The sequence below is a fragment of the Cottoperca gobio genome, chromosome 12 (assembly GCF_900634415.1).
Source record: "Cottoperca gobio chromosome 12, fCotGob3.1, whole genome shotgun sequence".
In the NCBI taxonomy this organism is placed as follows: Eukaryota; Metazoa; Chordata; class Actinopteri; order Perciformes; family Bovichtidae; genus Cottoperca; species Cottoperca gobio.
This window is the reverse complement of record NC_041366.1, coordinates 9,379,034-9,396,889: the sequence shown is the minus strand read 5'-3', so window position 1 is coordinate 9,396,889 and position 17,856 is coordinate 9,379,034. Positions and strand designations below refer to the sequence as shown.

Sequence of the window (17,856 nt, the reverse complement as noted above, 5' to 3'; positions counted from 1 at the left end):
ACAAATAAAAAACAAGATAGGCTAAATACAGCCAACATTTGTGTAAACCATCAAACTAATTTCTACAAGGTATTTTGTCCTACATTAAGACTTTGTTACTAATTAAGATGTCCTTATATTTTAGTAAAACTTTATTAAACAGTTTTTGAGATACACGTTTAGTATTTTTAATCCCAGTAAACCCGAGCGGAAGTTGGTCTTTCTTGGACAGGAAATTGTCAGCAGTGTTTTTGTTGCTAGTGGGGACTGTTGTGTTTTGAAAATGGCGACGCCTCGTCGCTCCTCTCAGCAGCAGCAGCCGAACTCCCTGCTGTCCTCCCCGCCCCGCGGCTCTTCTCTCCCCGCCACTCCGCCTGGCTCTCCGCCTGCACCGACCAACGATGCCACCTCGCTTTCCAGCAGAGCCGCGATGGATAACAAGGCTGACGGCGAGGCAACCCCTTCTTCTCCCACCACCACCTCCCCAGCTCTGGCCCTCACCGCCAGCAGCAGCAGCAGCACTAGCAGCAACGCTAGCTCCCCGACCGCCACCGAGTGTAGCGGGACCAGCCCTGTCTCTACGCCCGACTCGGGCAGCGGTGACGCGGCCAGCAGCAGCAGTAGCAGCAGCAGCAGCGGAGGCGGTGGGGGTGCAAACGGGGCTTTCAGGGACCTGTTTGAAGCCTGTCGAAACGGGGATGTTTCGAGGGTGAAGAAAGTCGTGGATGTGCTGAACGTGAATGCCAAAGACATGGCAGGACGCAAATCGACACCCTTACATTTCGCTGCAGGTAAACATAACTGGAACCACTGTTTAAACAAACGAAAGTCTTATTCAGACTGTTTTTGCAGCTAGAGAGGTACACGTAGGGCTAGGGAGGGACCAGAAAGTTGCTAATAAACATTGTCTGACACTATTAGCTGTAGTAGTGTATTAGTGTAGATGTTTTACACAGCACTTTTGCTGAATGGTAACAATCAAAAGTTATATCAACAGACAATATATGAACTGCACAAACAAAGAAAAATTATCTTTTTCATTTAATTTTCAAAAACATTTATTGTAACGTATAACTGTTACCCTGGTGTTGGATGGACTGGATATTTTAAGCAAACAAGCTAATATTTATTTATGTTGTCAAAAACAAATCCTCAGTCTCTCTTTCTCATTAGTTTAGAACCTAAGCAGACCTGCTACTTGTGCTTCTAGTTATTTTGATGTCCAGCAGTGTATAGGAAGCATCTTGGACTGGTGCCATCCAATGTGACAGTCACACTAGAACCCCAAATAATAAATTCAATAATAAAGGTAGGGATGTGAATCTTTCGGCATTTCACAATTCTATTTTAATGATTCAAAATTGATTCTGGATTTAGTACATAGGGTTGCTAATTTTTAGGATATACTCCAGTCCGTTGTGCACTATTAAAGGCGGTGGACGAGTAAAGTGTGTATAAAATTATGGAGTTTTTATATTTGAAAAAGTTATATCAGCTGATTGCAATGATGTAAACACACAAAGGCAAACCTAAGACAAAAGGTAACATTTATTCATGCTAAACTTGCACAAATAAAAAGAAAAGTTAAAAGTTTAGTATTTCTCAATACTCAGTGACTTGACATTTTGATGCTGCCTGTTGGATAAATAAAATTGGTAGGCTTTGGCTAGTTACCTCTTTATTTCTCAGAAACGTACCAACTTCAAAAATAAATTGTACACAAAATAACTCTGTAATTGTGTGATTTATTTTCAACAAATCACACAACAATGCGTGACACAACTTTTGACTTGGTGTATAAGATTACTGTCGACCAGGAGCAACATATAGGTTATTTTTGAAAACAATTGATTAAAAAAAAAAAAATCGATTTTTGGAAGTTGTGAATAGATTAACATCCTAGAAGATAACAATCTCGATTGTTACATGAATCGATTTCCCCCTCAACCCCTATCAAAAGGACAGGCAAGTGCACCACACACTGAGACAGAGAAATTCCACCATTTGAGTTACTGTAATTTTGTTCCTTTTTCCCATATTCACTTATAGCCCCAGTAGATGGAAAGACTATTTGGATAGAAACATACCTAAAAATAACCTTAAATCAGGGAAGGGCCGACATTTCAGTTTGTGAGTTCAACATTGCAGCTGCACAGTCATTTGACAGTTGCTTCATGAGTTAAGAGATGGATGCAAGGCCAACACAGTCTATACTTCATTTTTGCAACAGGCAAGAAGACACAGACGCTCAATCATCTCAACTATAGATAAGCTTTTCATTTTAATCTTCCCTGTACTTGTTTATGTTCCACTGCTATGAAAAGTGCTCATCTTGACTTCAGCTCTTCAGCTCCAGACTCGACTGCTTTTTATTCTTTCATCGGTGCAGACAAAAAAAAAAAAAAGATAAAAGAAGAAATAGTTGCACAGCTGCTTTAGATCTCAGGCCTTCCTAATCCTCAGCAGCTTGAACAATGAACAGATTCTCTGGAGTCCCGTGGCACGTTTGTAGTGAAGACATAACAAGCTTCAATTGTACGCCGCTTTCCCAAACAGCTGCCACGTGTGTGCCTTACAAAACCAATGAACAAGATGTATAAAAAGAAAAACAGCCCAAAAGACAATTTAGAGTAAAGTATTAATTATTAAGATGAAACGGGAATATAATTAAAAACAGATACAGCAGCCTGCTGTTTCAGCTGTGTTGGCCCTAAATGACTGCTTCAGAGTTTCAGAATATGTGGAGATCTCTCTTAAATCTTCTGTTAAAGTTGCAGATTTGATTTAATCGTGCACAAAAAGTTATGTGCAACGTGAGTTTTGTACTGGACACCACCTTTAAATTGTCTCGTTCCTACTTCCCTCTGTCTTTGCCCCCTTCCTCCTCACGAATGTCAACTCTCTCTGATCTTATCTCAGGTTTTGGGCGGAGAGATGTGGTGGACCACCTGCTTCAGACAGGCGCTAACGTGCATGCACGGGATGATGGGGGTCTGATCCCGCTTCACAACGCCTGCTCATTTGGACACTCCGAGGTGAGAGCATTTTGTATTATCCCCTCAGCCCTGTTTTCATGGATGAAAAAAACGTAACTTAGAAAAATGATCCTAGCAAACCCCCCCCCCCCCCCACCTATTTCACATATGACATTTTTAAGGGACTTAGAAAGATTATCTTGCCATTTTCCACCTGTTCCTAAATCATAAACACAGGAGGGAATATTATTCAGATCAGACCTAGAAAATGGACCACCAAAATGTATCACCACTCCATTCAGACAAAAATGCATTTTCCCGTAATGGAAGATGGAACAATCTTTACTGTGCAGTAAGTCTCACTTGCTTTTGCTGTTTTCAGAATTTTTTTTTTATACCCCAAACGTTCCTACACCATGACTACGCTAGTGCAGTTGTATTATATCCTTTTGTTCTGGGCAAGCAAGCACGCCGAAGATGCACAAATCCTTGTGAGTGCAGTTTAAGGGAGTGTGAGTACCCATCAGGGCGACACCAAGGTGAAGAATCTTCCAATATCCTGCTTGGAACAAAGTATAAAACTTGATAGGTTAGTATATACTGTAGTTTTGGTGATAAAAAGATAGCGGGGCAGTTTTGTGCACACACATTGATGTTGTGGTAAAATCCAGAATGGATGTAGGAGTGAACTGTAATCAGTGTTTTTATTATTCTGTCCAAACATGCAAATCCACTCTGTTTGCTTATAAATTATAATGTGCACAGTCAGCCTTAAAGATCACATTCACTGCCATTGCTACTTTGATGTTCTGCTCACGCTGACGCTGTTGTGGAATATCTGTGACGGATGTGCTAATGCTGTTTGTCCTCCTGGCCATTACCCGCAGAGATCAATGTAATGTTTACAGTTTGGATTGTTTTAGAGCTTTCTTCAAGAGCACTTTGCAACCATGTCAGAAAAGCTCTGTGCTAATGCAGCTGCGTGTTCCCAGTAAAGCTTAGCATTGTGATTAGAGTGAACACAGTCCAAACTGAAACCAATCTCTCATCTACACTGTTGGACCTCTCAAAGTGCGATGGCTCAGTCGAGGTAAAGTGCTGAATAGATTTCGAGGTGCGTGAGGAAATCTGGCCGTTTTTGGAAGCAAAGGGAAACACACCACAGATCTCTGGGACGAAAAGTGGCGATGTGAGCTGGCCTGTTTGTGCGATATAACAAAGCATCTCACTGTTAAACCTGCAGCTTCAGGGCCGTGTGATCACGGACATGTATGATGCAGTGACAGCTTTCGAAGCATGCATTAAGGAAACTTTGGTCACTACGTGTTTCCAAACACTAACCATCTCCACCGCTGTGTTCCCGACTGCGCATGCACTGCTCAGCAACCCGTTTGCAGTTGACGTGGAAACGGCACATGTGAACATCCAAATAGAGCTGATTGACCTCCAGTGTAAAGACACACTCAAGGCAGAGTGTGACTCTGTGGGCGCTGCAGTTTCCAAGCTTCACCCCCGAAACGATGCCTTAATGTTGGCCCTCTCTGTGATTGAGTTTGACACCTCTGGTCAACTGCTTGCTTTGCGCAGTTTCTCCTCTGCTGTTTCACGAAGGGCAGGGCAGGGCTCAGTCAGAGACAGAGTGGAGGAAAGGAGAGGGGAGAACTAAAACTAAATCCGCTGCTAAATGTTTTACTTTAAAATGACACAGTATAATTATTTATTACTTGATAAACATGTTAAAAAAAGGTTCTAATGATACCCAGCCCTCAGCATAGATCTATCGTACAGGTAGCTCACCTGGTAGAGCGGCATCCCTTATGATTGATTGGCTGTTATCAGTTTCTTTCACTACCACCCTAATGCTTCAGCAGAGGCAAACTGCACCCACAAGTAGGCCAGAAGGTGCATAATATCAAACGTTGTGCAAGGGTAACAGTTTCTTTAGGTTTCACTTTCATTAGGTTTAGGCGCCAACACTTGGTGGTTTAGGTTTGGGTTAAAATTAGGCCTACGTCGCTATGTCAGTTAATATAACTCAACGTCTTTCGGTTTCACACAGGACACGGACTCCAGTCTCCTGGGTGAAAGTCCTGTGTTTGTCTGACCCATCCATCCATCCTTCCCACCCGTCCTAATAAGGTTTTATCAGTTTTTATACTACGTCACTGGACTTCCTCCTTTGCTCCTGTAATAACTACTGGCTCCCCGACGCCTTCCTGTGTTTGTATCGGTGAGCAACTATGTGAATAGATAATAACCGACTCGTAGGTGTAGCGTGCCCCTGCTATCCCATATTCAGGCGCTGATAACCACTGATAACGACCATTCAATGGGGTGATATCATTCAAAGCGAGTGAGAGCAGGTGCCCCATGTAATAAGCAGCGGCCAGGGTTTTACCTGCAGCCCTTTGCTACATGTCGTCCCCTCACTCTCTCCCCTTTCCTGTCTATCTTCGACTGTACTCATGAAGTCCTCCTAAAAACAACTAGCATTACTAGGCCGTAAATGCTAAGACAGCGTTAGCTAATCTGGCTTGATTAAGGCTTACTCGCTTAAGTAGCGGAAAAACAGCCTTGGGGAAAAGAAACACCTCGGATTTGATGTTTTTTTTTAAGAGTCAATCCAGATGTTCTGTGTTTTATTTTCAGGTGGTGTCCTTGTTGCTGTGTCAGGGGGCCGACCCTAATGCTCGAGATAACTGGAACTACACGCCACTCCATGAAGCTGCCATCAAGGGCAAGATAGACGTCTGTATAGGTAAGCACAGAAACACTCACACGGCAAATATTCTGCGCTAAATAAACACAAGTGCGTGCAAACTGATTTACTAGGTGTCTGGTTACGTATTAAGAGTGAGAATGTTTACAATAAATTGTGTCGTGGCATCTGGAGTTTTAAGACCTAGTAAGACTGAGTTGGCCGTGTGAGCACATCAGAAACAGAGAACAGTCAGCCGTGTTGCACAATAGTTCCCAGAGTTGCATCGTTCCTCTGGGAGCAATAAAAGTCAGTGGTTGTTCTATGACAGTGCTAAATATGTTTCATTATTTGCGGTGGTTTTTCTGTGGTGAATTTATAGACGTTCAATTATCTGATGGTTTTGAAGTCTTGCGTTTGTGTATACCTTTTGTTTCAAATGTCTCCTCCTCTGCTCCTCCAAAGTCATAACCCGTAGTTCTGTGTAATCACACAGTCATTTTTAGAAACTATAATAAACCCCCCGCAGACTGTTACTATTATTATTTTCCATTAAACATAAAGCAGCAAATAGGCTGTAAATTGCAGTTACAGTGTTGCTGCCTATACTTATGCTCACACTGGGTGCAAAAGAGCATTGATTTCTTTGTCTTACAATATATGAGCTCCCACCGATGTAGTTTTGCTCATTTTAAAAGCGAACCAACACCACGGGCTGAGTTCACAAAGGACATTAGCGGCAGCAGTTGATCTTTAAAGGTGAATTGGAAATTAGAAAGCCTTTATTACTGATCCCTGAGGAAAATCTGAAGTGGACAAGATACGCCCCAGCTTGAAAACCGTCTGAGCAGTAAGTTGTAGGATAATCTTTATGATCTTAATGGAAAAGCATTGCTCAGTGTGAGTAGTAATGACTGCAATGATAGTCGGCGTCACCTTGCTGCCGGCATCTGTCTGGAGTGCTGAGAGCAACAAGGAGGAAAAGTTGCTCCAGTCAGTTTTATGTCTACAATAAGCTGCTGCAGTGTGTCTGGGCGCTGAATGTCTGCATAGCAGCAGAGGGCTTTGTGGGGCTCCGATGATCACTCCGGTTGTCTGGGCTCACACCCATTATTCATGTTTCAATTATTATTAATGACACAGAAAACAAAGAAGTTATTTTACCTCAATTTCAGTCTTAACATTAAAAGCTGTTTTTAAAAAAAGGACACTTTAGAAATAGGACAATGTAGAGGGAACATAAACCTAACTTTGAACACCACCATACATATTGCATATAGAATCCAAGGACAGGATTCAGTAAGATGACGCGCTGTGTTGTGAGTCAGCCTGGTTAAACCTCTTCACTGCTGCGTGCAAAAACTGCATCTCTCAGTTGGTTTGTTTTAAGCTCCAGCTGGTTGTAACTCCTCAATGGGCAGGACTGACTCTCACGGAAATATTCTTAAGTTTCAAATTCACCAATTCTCTTATACATTGGCCCAATCCCAATGTCCCCCCGAAGGCCATAAACTGAACCCTCAGGGACTTAACTGACGTCACCCGGTAAATGCTTAAGAGCGTCACGTTACAGTGAGGAGGCCAATTGTAGGTTTAGGACTATTTATTTTACGTATTTTTACTGCCTTATTTGAACATCTTCCAGGCTCTAGCCTTACGGAGTGGACAAAAGGTAATTGTCAGATAATCAACTTACTCGTTTATTTAAAATCAAAACGGCACAATTAAGCAGAAACGTATAAACTTTAAGATAAACTATCTGTGTAATATCACCTACGCCTGCATTCCTCTGATTTAATGTGTTTTTTTGTACCATCACAAATATTTAATATAGTTTTTTTTGTTACGCCTTCGGGCTTCCCCCGGGAGCCTTGTATCTTAACATCACAGCGCTATGACTTGTGGGTAATTTCTTCAGACTACCTGCAGAACCTCCTGCTTACAGAAAATGTGCAATAGGGGCTCAGAATGTCTGCGAGACGGCCCTCAAGCACTTGACGGAGTGTAGAATTTGGGATTGGGCCTGGGAAAAGAAAGGGTTTGGAGCACACTGATTGATTTGCAACAAGTTTGTGCAGTTAGGAAAGTTTGGTGATACCGTTATGAGGGATTTAAAAATACTAAAATGCTCTTGCATGAGGCCCATCCTGTTGGAGTTACAGTTAGCAGGCTTTGGAGAGAGCAGGTCATGCGGAGGATGTTGTGGTTGCTGCCACCACTTATCCAAACACTGCATTACTGTTCTGAGGCCACAAGCTGTTTGCTTGCACGCTACAACTATGTTATGGTGCCATTCTGCAGCTTAGGACACAGACAACTCCTGCTGTCATGCACAGCTCTGATAAGCCCAGTAGTAAGCATGAACTGAGCACCGTTATGTCGGAGCGTCCACCCTCTGAAACTGCAGCCCGACACATTTGTGAAGCAAGAGTTCAAAAAGCAAATATTTTCAGGTCACATTACCAATTTGGGAGATAATTTGAAAAGCTGGCACCTTCGCTGCTCCCACTCTGAAGCAAAAGCATTTTTTCCCCCTCTGGCAGAAAGGAAAACTACTTCTATCATTATTCTCATGTCCTGGATGTGAGCGTTGTTGACTGCAGCAGCAGGGGGACGTTTTCAGCATTACCTTACAACCGTAAGAAAACTGACAAAACATAAAGAAGACTAAATATCCCCCTTGGTATGTTGTGCATGTCAGTGCTGTGTGTCTGACACTTGATTTTCACAGTGCACTGAAATGATAAACAATGTTAAACCATTTAGATCAGGGGTGTAAAACTCATGTTAGTTCAGGGGCCACATACAGCACAATTTGATCTCATGTGGGCCGGACCAGTAACATCATAACATAATAAATACATGTAAATAACGACAACTCCAAATGTTTCCCTTTGTTTTAGTGCAAAAAAGTACAAGTACAATCTGAACATGTTCAAATGTAGAGCTATCTTTTTACAACCTGACACATCCCGCGGGCCAGATTGGACCCTCTGGCGGGCCGGTTTTGGCCCCCGGGCTGCATGTTTGTCACCCCTGATTTAGACAGACTTCCGCAATCACAAAAGGCCTGAATTCTTTAAAAACATTTTGGTTAAAGCATTACGTTTTTCTTTCCCTCTGGTGTTAATCAGAGAAGGAAAAAAATTACCTTTTCCTATTTTTGTGTTTGGTTGGCTTTCCTCTCTAACCTCACAGTTACAGGCACACCAAGGCATGTAAACAAAAGCCACATGACCTCTAGTAGCTTGTTTATTGGACAGAGTTTTGGTCATCCTGCCAGGTTAGAGATTTGGCAGCAAAATGAGAGTCTGATTTGACTTTAACTTCGGCTCAGCATGACGGATGCTCTATCCTCTTCTTTGGTGTTTAGACAACTTCAGTAAGAAATTAATCTGTCGTTACCTCATCTCTTCTAAATCTCATCAACAAAGTAAGTTGGGATAAGAAGATCTTGGAAATCCGAAGGCACTCACACGATTGGCTCCGAGTTTAATAAGCCACCGCCTCCATCAGTTCAGTCATCGGTTTAACTGTCCTCACTTCTCCTCCGTGTCATTTTACTTGTTATTGTTATGATCATTTTACGAACCCCTGCTTTTTGAATGTATCCTTATATATGTTATTAAGGGTCCATTGTTTATTATTTGGTTCAATTGAATTGAATTGTGCGAGGCCTTGTCTAGGGGTTCCAAATTAACTTTCTAAATATTCTCTATGAAATGTAAGAAAATAGTGTAAGTTGTTGTTACATGTTTGGAGAAGCTCTCGTGAGGGGAATGAGGCGATTAGGCAGGAGAAGAGACAGAGAAACTGGGAGCAGGAAGGACTAACGAGGCTGATTCAGAACAGGTGTGTAGATGGGCGAAGGAGGGAAAGGCAGCACAGGAACGTTTTTTTTTTTTTTTTTTTTTTTTTTTACAATTAACAACACAGAACCTAAAAATAACTAGAATGGCACTCGAAGAGCACAGACCTCCGCCAAGATCAATGGTGACTGACATGCATCTCGGGAAGTCGTTCTTCAGTCTTCAGTTTGTTCATGAGCTTTTAGTCGTAATGTGGAAACAACATGGACGCTTAAAAGAAGATGTGTTGTATTTAATTGCCTACAGTGTTCAGGAACACATTATCTGTTTCCGAGATGTTAAGACTTCAGAGGGGTCACTTAGACTTTCCCAGTCGGAAACACATTTTCGCAAATATTCCGCACAAAAGCCCTTTCTTTTAATGTTAACAAAAGTAAAACATCATTTGTGTAACCGCTCTAAAAATAGTCTGTAATCCAGCTGACATACGAACCGAGCCGTTAATATAACCTCTTTAATGAATGTACAATAATATAAAAAACAGAAAAGCAGTGTAATCCAAAAGTGTTTTTACTTTTCATATTTTACTAACCGTGACAGCACAGGAAAATGAATCTCTTAAAATTATTATTATTATTATTATTATTATTATTATTATTATTATTATTATTATTATAATTTTTATCCAAATAAGTCCCTGCTTTTTACTGATCTAGGCACATTTTAATTTCTTTGCTCAGATTTGATGTTGGATGCTACAGGCCCACTGTTCTGATTACATAAAAAAATAAACTTTTAAAATCAAATGTTATGCATGCTGTGGTGTGTTCTTTAGACTATGACAGCTTTAAGAAGTTGCGATATATCACATTGCTTTAGTATCACATTAAATTGAATCCTAACACCTAATATCATGATACGTGTCATATCGCCAGATGCGATGTGTACATACAGTCTATGGTCAACACACAGCCCTAGTTAGGACTGCATAACATTGCATCTGCCTGCCAAGACTGTCGTCTGCTGCTTTTAATCTTAAAGCAGCAAATTCACTTCTCCCAATTTGAACCCCACACTGACGAGACCAGCTCAGAAAATGTGTCTCTGAGTTCATCACAATTTAATGACAGTCATAAGATAACTATTGCAAATCTGACATTGTCTCGAAAATTAATCCTGTCCAGAAAGAGGATTTAGTTTGTTCAGAGAGCTTTTTCCAGGTATTACTGACAAGCTGTGCTCATTAGAGACAAAACTGAAAGCACACAATTGCAAATGAATCTGAAACAGGGCGTCAGACTGGATTTATGAACTATTCTAACCCGCATATATGTGTGTGTGTGTGTGTGTGTCGCTGTGTGCATCAGACCGTCATTTCTCTCTCTGCCTCACTATGGACATATCTGTGTGCGTGTGTGCGTGTGTGAGTATATGGGATTGGTGCAGAGCTAAATCATATTTTTGTTGAGGGGTGAGTGAGTGGGTGAGGTCTGCGTTAGTGCTGAGGCACACACATGCGCATGCACGTGGACATGCATACACACACGCCTGGTTATCTTCCTCTTCTTCTACTCTTCTTCTCTGTTGGGATCGAGCGGGGTAGTTTGAGATGTACACAAATCAAAGGGCATGTGGACTGCTGCGTAATCACAATAGTGGGACATGAGATAGAGAGCAATGCAGTGAGAGTGTTGACATTAGCGCCCTCAAAAGAGCTAATTTACAAAAAACACTGAGCACAGGCCGAGTTTGTTATTCAGCTCATACCTGTTCAGTAGTCGCATAACTCTGCCCTCTCTTCTCTTCTCCCTCTCCTCTCATCTCCTCTCTTCTCTTCTCCTCTCCCTTCTCTCCCTCCTCTCCTCTCCGCTCGTCTCTTCTCTCTCTCGCCCGGCCTCTCCGCTCCTCTCCTCTCCTCCTCCCTCGCCCTTACTTACTTCCGCTCCTCTTCTCTTCTCTGCGCTTCGCTCTCACCTTTCCTCGCCAATCTACTCTCCGCGCGCCGCTCGGGGATATTCTCTCCGCGACGACTTTACTCTTCGCCTCCCCTCTCCTCTCGCCGTCGCTCTCCCTCTCTCGCGCCGCGCCGGTCTCTCCCCGCCTCGGGACTCTTCGCGGCCTGCCTCGCGCCCGGGCCGGCCGCGCCTCTCTCCGCGTCTCGGATAGGCTTCCTCCTCTCGACGCCGCTTCTCGCCGCTAGATCGCTCTCTCCGCCCTCTCGCGTCGCCGGGCGGGAGGAGCGCCGCGCGGACCGGGACGGGACGGGCCGAGCAGAGGAGCGGAGAGAGCGACCGGCCGAGCCGAAGCGACTCGAAGAGCCGCGGGCCTCTCCGCGAAGCGAAGAGAAGAGGAGAGAGGGAAGAGAAGAGCAGAGACGAGAAGAGCGGAGAGGAGAGAAGCGACGAGCAGAAGCAACGAACGATGGGCTCTTCTCGGAGAGCTCCGCGAAGCGAGGCGAGACGAGGGGCGAGGAGAGGAGAGAGCAAGCGAAGATCCGCGAAGAGAGGAGAGAGAGCGGAGCGAAAGGGAAGGGGAGAGAGAGGAGCGGAGAGCAGCGGAGCGGAGGGGCGAGGGAGACGAAGGAGAGCGGAAAGGGAGAGACGAAGCGCAGCGACCGGCGAGGATAGGGACGAAGAGAGCGAGGGAAGGGCCTCGACTCTGCGCCGCTCGCGAGGAGAGACGGAGCGAGCCGTTTCTCTCGATTAGGAGGATCTCATCGATCTACCGGGAAGGGAGGGATCTTCTCGTCGCGTCTAGAGAGACAGGGCCTAGAGGAGAAGCAGAGAAGAGTCTTGCTTAGATTTCTTCTGACGCGTCTTCTGCTTTCCGGCGAGGCTCGTCGCGGCGAGGCTAGAAGTCGCAGAGTCCGCATCGAGACTCGACCTCTGAGATTCTCCCTCTCTCGACCGGGAAGGACTGGCATCTCCGAGTCGCGGGCTCGGGAGAGGCGAGAAGACGCGACTAAGAGACTCGACGAGAAGTCTTTACTGCTCCTCGCCTCTCTAGCGTTGACGCGAAGCTCCGAGCCGGCGAGCGGGAAGAGAGCCGAGCCGCGAAGCGCAGGCGGCTCGGCGCGGAGAGGGAGGCGCTCGCTGCGCGCGCAGAGCCGAGACAGAGAGGCGAGAAGAGAAGCGGGGAGAGGCGCGAGGCGAGGAGAGAAGCGCCGCGCGGCTCTCACCGCGAGCCCGGGACGGGCGAGGAGAGGCGCGGAGAGGAGCGGCGCGCCCGGAGCTGGCTCGATCGCTTTCCTCCCCAGCTCCTCTCAAATCCATCCACCTCATATCATCTCTCTCATCGCGCCTCTCTCTCCCTACTCTTCTCTTCTCTCCTCTCTCTCCTCTACTTTCTCTCTCATCCTCTCTTTCTCTCTTTTCCTCTCTCTCCCATTTCCTCTCCTCTCTTATGGTCTTCTTTTTCTCCTTTCATCTCCTCTCATCTCCTCTCCTTTTCTTTTTTTTATCCTCTCCTCTTCTCCTATTGTTTGTCTACTCTCCTCCTTCCTCTTCTCTTTTTCTCCTCTCTTCTTTTCCTCTTCTTCTTTTCCTCTTCCCATGTCATCTCCTCTCCCCTCCTCTGTTTTTACTACTCCCTGCTCTCTCTTTCCTCTCTATCACACAAACACTCTTGTTTTGTTTTGCAATCCCTCCCCTCTTTTCGTCCTCTACCTCTCCCATCCTCTCTGACTCTCATTCACCCTCCCCTTCCCTCTCCACTCTCATCTTGCTCTCCGCTGCTTCGCTCAGTCAGTCGGAGAGGCGAGAGTCTCTCCACTTGCATTGCCTGCCCGCCTCGTCGCTGACGCTGCCGCTGCTACCTCGTTTAGCCGTCGCCCCTCGTCTCTCCCTCCTACACTCATTTGTATTTATTTTCTCAGCTTAACCATAGCCTCCCCTCGCTCCTCCATGGAAGTGTGATGCGTTTTGTAGCTGGTCACGTATCCGCTTTTTGTAAGGTCCGCTGTTTATCCGGCGGTGTTGGTGTAGCGTAGCTTTCGCTGCTCTTCTTGTGGCATGTCTGTTTACATCAGCAGCATGGCTCGCAGGGCAGGGGCAGCCAGGGGCAGCCCAGAGAGCAGCGCTAGCAACAGAGGTGGAGGAGGAAGAGGAGGAGGAGGAGAGAAATGTGAAGCGGGACATGCAGCAGGAGGAGACACAGCCAGAGGGGGAGGAACAGCAGGGATAGCAGAGGAGCAAGTAGGAGTAAAAGGCAGAGGTCCAGGAAGAGCAGTTTATGGAGCAGGATGTGGTTCAGCAGCAGCAGCAGCAGCAGCAGCAGGAGGAGCAGGAGGAGCAGGAGGAGGAGGAGGAGGAGGAGGACTAGGAGGAGGTGTGTGTCGTGGAGTTTGCATGTCAGTCCAGGAGCTCAGCTACTGTCTGTGTCTGCCCTGTTGTTGTACAGTGTTGCTGCAGCATGGAGCCGACCCCAACATCCGCAACACCGACGGCAAGTCCGCCCTGGACCTGGCTGAACCCTCCGCCAAGGCCGTGCTCACAGGTCAGTCTTATATTTGTGTATCTTGTCTGTCAAATGCCACACACACACACACATGTCTGTATTTCTGTATGGCTCGTATTCTGTTGAAGATTGAGTGTTTGTTTACATCTTCCCTGTTCTTAATTTCTTGTTGGCTTTCTCTTGTTTCAGTTTTTTTCCTTGAAGGATGCTTCCACTTCTGTCTAAATGTTTAGCCCGCAACTTCAAATCAGCGTTAATGTTATATTGTCCAAGGCTGCAGGCAGTATTTTACTTCCTTCCCATTTGTAACCCTCTTATTTTGCAAGGCTGTGCCACTCATGTACTCACTAGGCGTGTTAGTCTTTGTGTCCATGGCCGTGCACACATGGATGACATTTTCTTCATTTGGCTGAATGATTGAATGAATAAAGGTGCCATTTATTAATTTCTTAGTGTGGCTCTCCGCGTCTATCCACGGCTATAATCGAGGGTTTCGAGGTGTTTGTGGCTTTGCTTTAGTTTCTGTTCTTATTCTTCTGGCTGAGGCTGCACTCATTGATCAGAGACTCGATAAACTCATGATTTTTGCTCTTCTTTCTTTCTTTCTTTCTTTCTTTCTTTCTTTCTTTCATTCACATTTTTTTCTTTCCTGTCGTGTCTTGTTGAAAAATAGAGTAATAAGAAAAACAATGACACAGCAGACCTTGACTGAGCAGTGTTTTCTTTGATTCAGCAAAAAATGACAAATTGAAAATATATTTAAACGCAGTTTGAGACTGTAAGAACCCCACACCTCCCACCCCATCCATTACATACTACTGTGACCTGATGGGGAGCCGGGGAAAGACTTCATCACCATCACCATCATCATCATTTTTGTCCCACTTGGGTTTCACCAAATATTGATAATCAAGTCACTAAAAGCTAATACTTTGCTTTCAAAGCTTATCAATTCCTCGCTTTTCCCAACAAAAATATTCAACTGCAGAAAGAGGCAAAAAAAGAAAATCCTTAAACTCATTGGAGAGCTTTAGTGACCAACATGGGACACTAAAACGCTGCAGTGAAACTCTGTGAGACTAATTACTGGTTCTTTCATTGTTACAAGCCCTTAAAAGCAGCAGGACTTATTACACCTATTCAGTGTTTGAGGATCCACTGGGACACAGTTACAGCCTTTCAATGAGGAACTAATTAAAAACATATTGCTTTTAAATATATTTTTTTTAGTATAGTTGTTTTCAGTTCCTCCTTAGTTAGACGGCTGAAAGTACAGACGCAGACAAACTTTTTTATGGGTTGTGCAGCCTGATTTTGTTTTATGTTTTCTTTCCCCTTAATCAGCACTTCGCGTTTTCTCTTGACATTTTCCGTGCTATATTGCATGGGTTATGTGTTGAGAGTCACTTTTTCTTTAGACGGGAAAGGTTGAAAGACAAGCTTTTTATTTAAATAAATTAGTCATGTTTTTGTTTGCACTAGTGGATGAGTACGAGTTCTGTGTTCCCCGTCTCTCTGTGGGCTCTAGATCAGTTTTTGCAGAACCACTTTCTCTATTTACACTGGGTTGCATTACCAATTCCCATCAATTCCCCGCGGTGGAAATGAGACCAACCTGGAGAACGTGGAGGAATTTCATCGCAGCTGCCCTGTGAAAAATCTATGTCCAAATAATCTGCATCAATATAGAAAAAGAGGGATGCTTCTTACAACTCAAAAACTTGCTTATGGAATAATCGGGTTTTAAAGTTGTTCTTCAGTATCAATGTAACCCGATCATAATCGTCTATGGTTAAATTGCAAACAGGAACTGCTGTTAGAGAATTCTGCATATTTGTTATGATGCCAAATAGCTACAATATAGACAAATATAGGCTAAAGAGATGCAGCTGTCTCAGTTTTATCTGAGGGTTGGCCCAAAGAGTCCACATTTTGAAAATCCCTGTTTTAGTCTCCTGGTCAAAACCCCTGACTAATCCCATACAGACGGGACTAATATGTGAAGTAATAAACTATATGTAGCATTTATGAGCTGGGTTTCGAAGTGAGGCAAAGGTCGTTCCTCACCAGTGACCTACTGAACCTTGATTTAATTTTTTAAATGGAAATTTATTTTATGCCGATTCACGACTGTCTGCGTACTCTAAGAATCTTAAAACTCTAAAATGGGAAAAAAGGGTTTTGGGATTAGAACATGATTTAATTTACATAAATTAAGGCGCTGTGATAGACATTTTTCAAGACACAGGTGTAATTAATAACATTAATGATGGCTCTGTTTCGCCATGTTAATAATCAAGGTAATTTATTACACCTGTGCTTTTTGTCTGCAGTGGAAAAAGGCATGTTGGAAGGTCACTAGATGATGAATACAGAGCTGAAATCATACAATTTATGACTAAATGCTCACGATTAAGCCTCTAAAAGAAGCAGATGGGTGTGTTTTTTGAATTTTCTTATGAAAAAGACAACAATCGGACGTTTACAAGGACGGCTAAGTGTTCTTTCAACATCTGCTGTTTCCGCAGGCATCCAGCGATGCATTCAAGTGAAAACGAGCAGTTTACAGAGAAACCAGTTCATCCATAACACAACTACTCTCACTCCCCGCTCCATCATCGGCCCCTTTCCTCCTGCAGTGGTTGTTTTGTATTCTGTCTGTGGGTCAGATCTCACAAATTTACCACATCTTGTTAGTAACATGAATTATGCTTTTAATGGCCGGCGTTAATTACCTAAACTATCGCCCTGTTACATTGTCTTTTCACCCAGCGCCACCCCGGAGAGATTCAACTGATGTAATTACTGTAGGCAGTGATGCATTTAACACAATGCTTTTAGATACAGTTTTATTATTGCAGGCATGGCCAGGTTTTAATAAATGCAACAGAACATTTGAGCAAAGCCTTTAAATACTTTCTATGAAATATTTTTTTTAAATGTGAACATATATGTATGTGTTTGTATATTTGTTGCCTCTGTATAATTGTTTTTCAGTGACGCCCTGCATGAGCCTTTTCTCCCAGGTCCTATATGTTCTGCGTGTATGATTTAGAGGTTTTGCCTCTGTACCTCATCTCTGCCGCAGGCTGGCACAGCTTTCCGCTTTAGTTTGTGGTGAGGGAAGTTTATATTGACTCACAAATTAGCTCTACTGCTCTGCCACATCCAACAAAGTGCTCTCAGAAATGATCAACTCAACGGAGTTGATCATCTCCCTGTTAGCTGGAGATTTGAAACGGAAAGACGGAGAACATTTTCTTTGTTTAAAGCAGCTTCAAACACCCCTCGCACTTGCGTTTTAGTTTTAGTTTATCGTCACATAGTTTGTTTTCCTAGTTAAGGTGGACATACGTCAGAATATGGCAGGGCGGTGTTGATTGTCAGGTCTTTCGCAAGTTGTCACACCACTATTTACCACAGCACAGCAGGGGGCAGGCTCACATGCACTAAAGCCTCTGTGGTGTGCTTTTCAACATTGTTTGCAGAAGAACAAGAAGCCAGTAAGGACAGGTTCATGATTTACAGCTCATCCAAATTAGTATGTACAGTATTACCTGTCAGAATCTGCTGTTGCAATATAAATCGCACAACAAATAAGCAATTATTGTGTGATAGAAATGTAAATTCTTCAAAGCCATAAAAAAAACTAAAACCCCCAAAGGTAAAATCTCCTCATTACTCTATTGTTCTTTTGTAGTGTAAGAGCTTGGAGTTTCGAGTTAATTATATTGTTCCTTATCGGGTTACAAAGGACGGCATGCACAGATTTGCTCTGAGATTAGCCTGTCGCTAAATGGTCACTGGCTCCTGGAGCTAAATTGGGACGGCCTGCGGTGCACGGCATTTATCAGATGCTGGTGCAAAGCTGGTGCGTATAGATTTTATTTATAGTCCTGCGTCAATGTCGAGGTACGCTAGACAAATTAGCATTTTGTGA

General features: G+C 43.9%; 1 protein-coding gene across 1 annotated transcript in view; it reads left to right on the top strand.

The window, feature by feature from the left end:
• Nucleotides 1-210: 210 nt before the first annotated feature.
• The window catches only part of tnksa (tankyrase, TRF1-interacting ankyrin-related ADP-ribose polymerase a), an 81,226-nt gene continuing 63,580 nt past the window's right edge, over nucleotides 211-17,856 (top strand). The window contains exons 1-4 of the mRNA XM_029444089.1: nucleotides 211-770; nucleotides 2,899-3,014; nucleotides 5,604-5,712; nucleotides 13,860-13,955. Of these exons, the coding sequence (XP_029299949.1) occupies nucleotides 263-770; nucleotides 2,899-3,014; nucleotides 5,604-5,712; nucleotides 13,860-13,955 (829 nt within the window). The 5' untranslated portion in view covers nucleotides 211-262. The remainder of the gene's footprint in view (nucleotides 771-2,898; nucleotides 3,015-5,603; nucleotides 5,713-13,859; nucleotides 13,956-17,856) is intronic.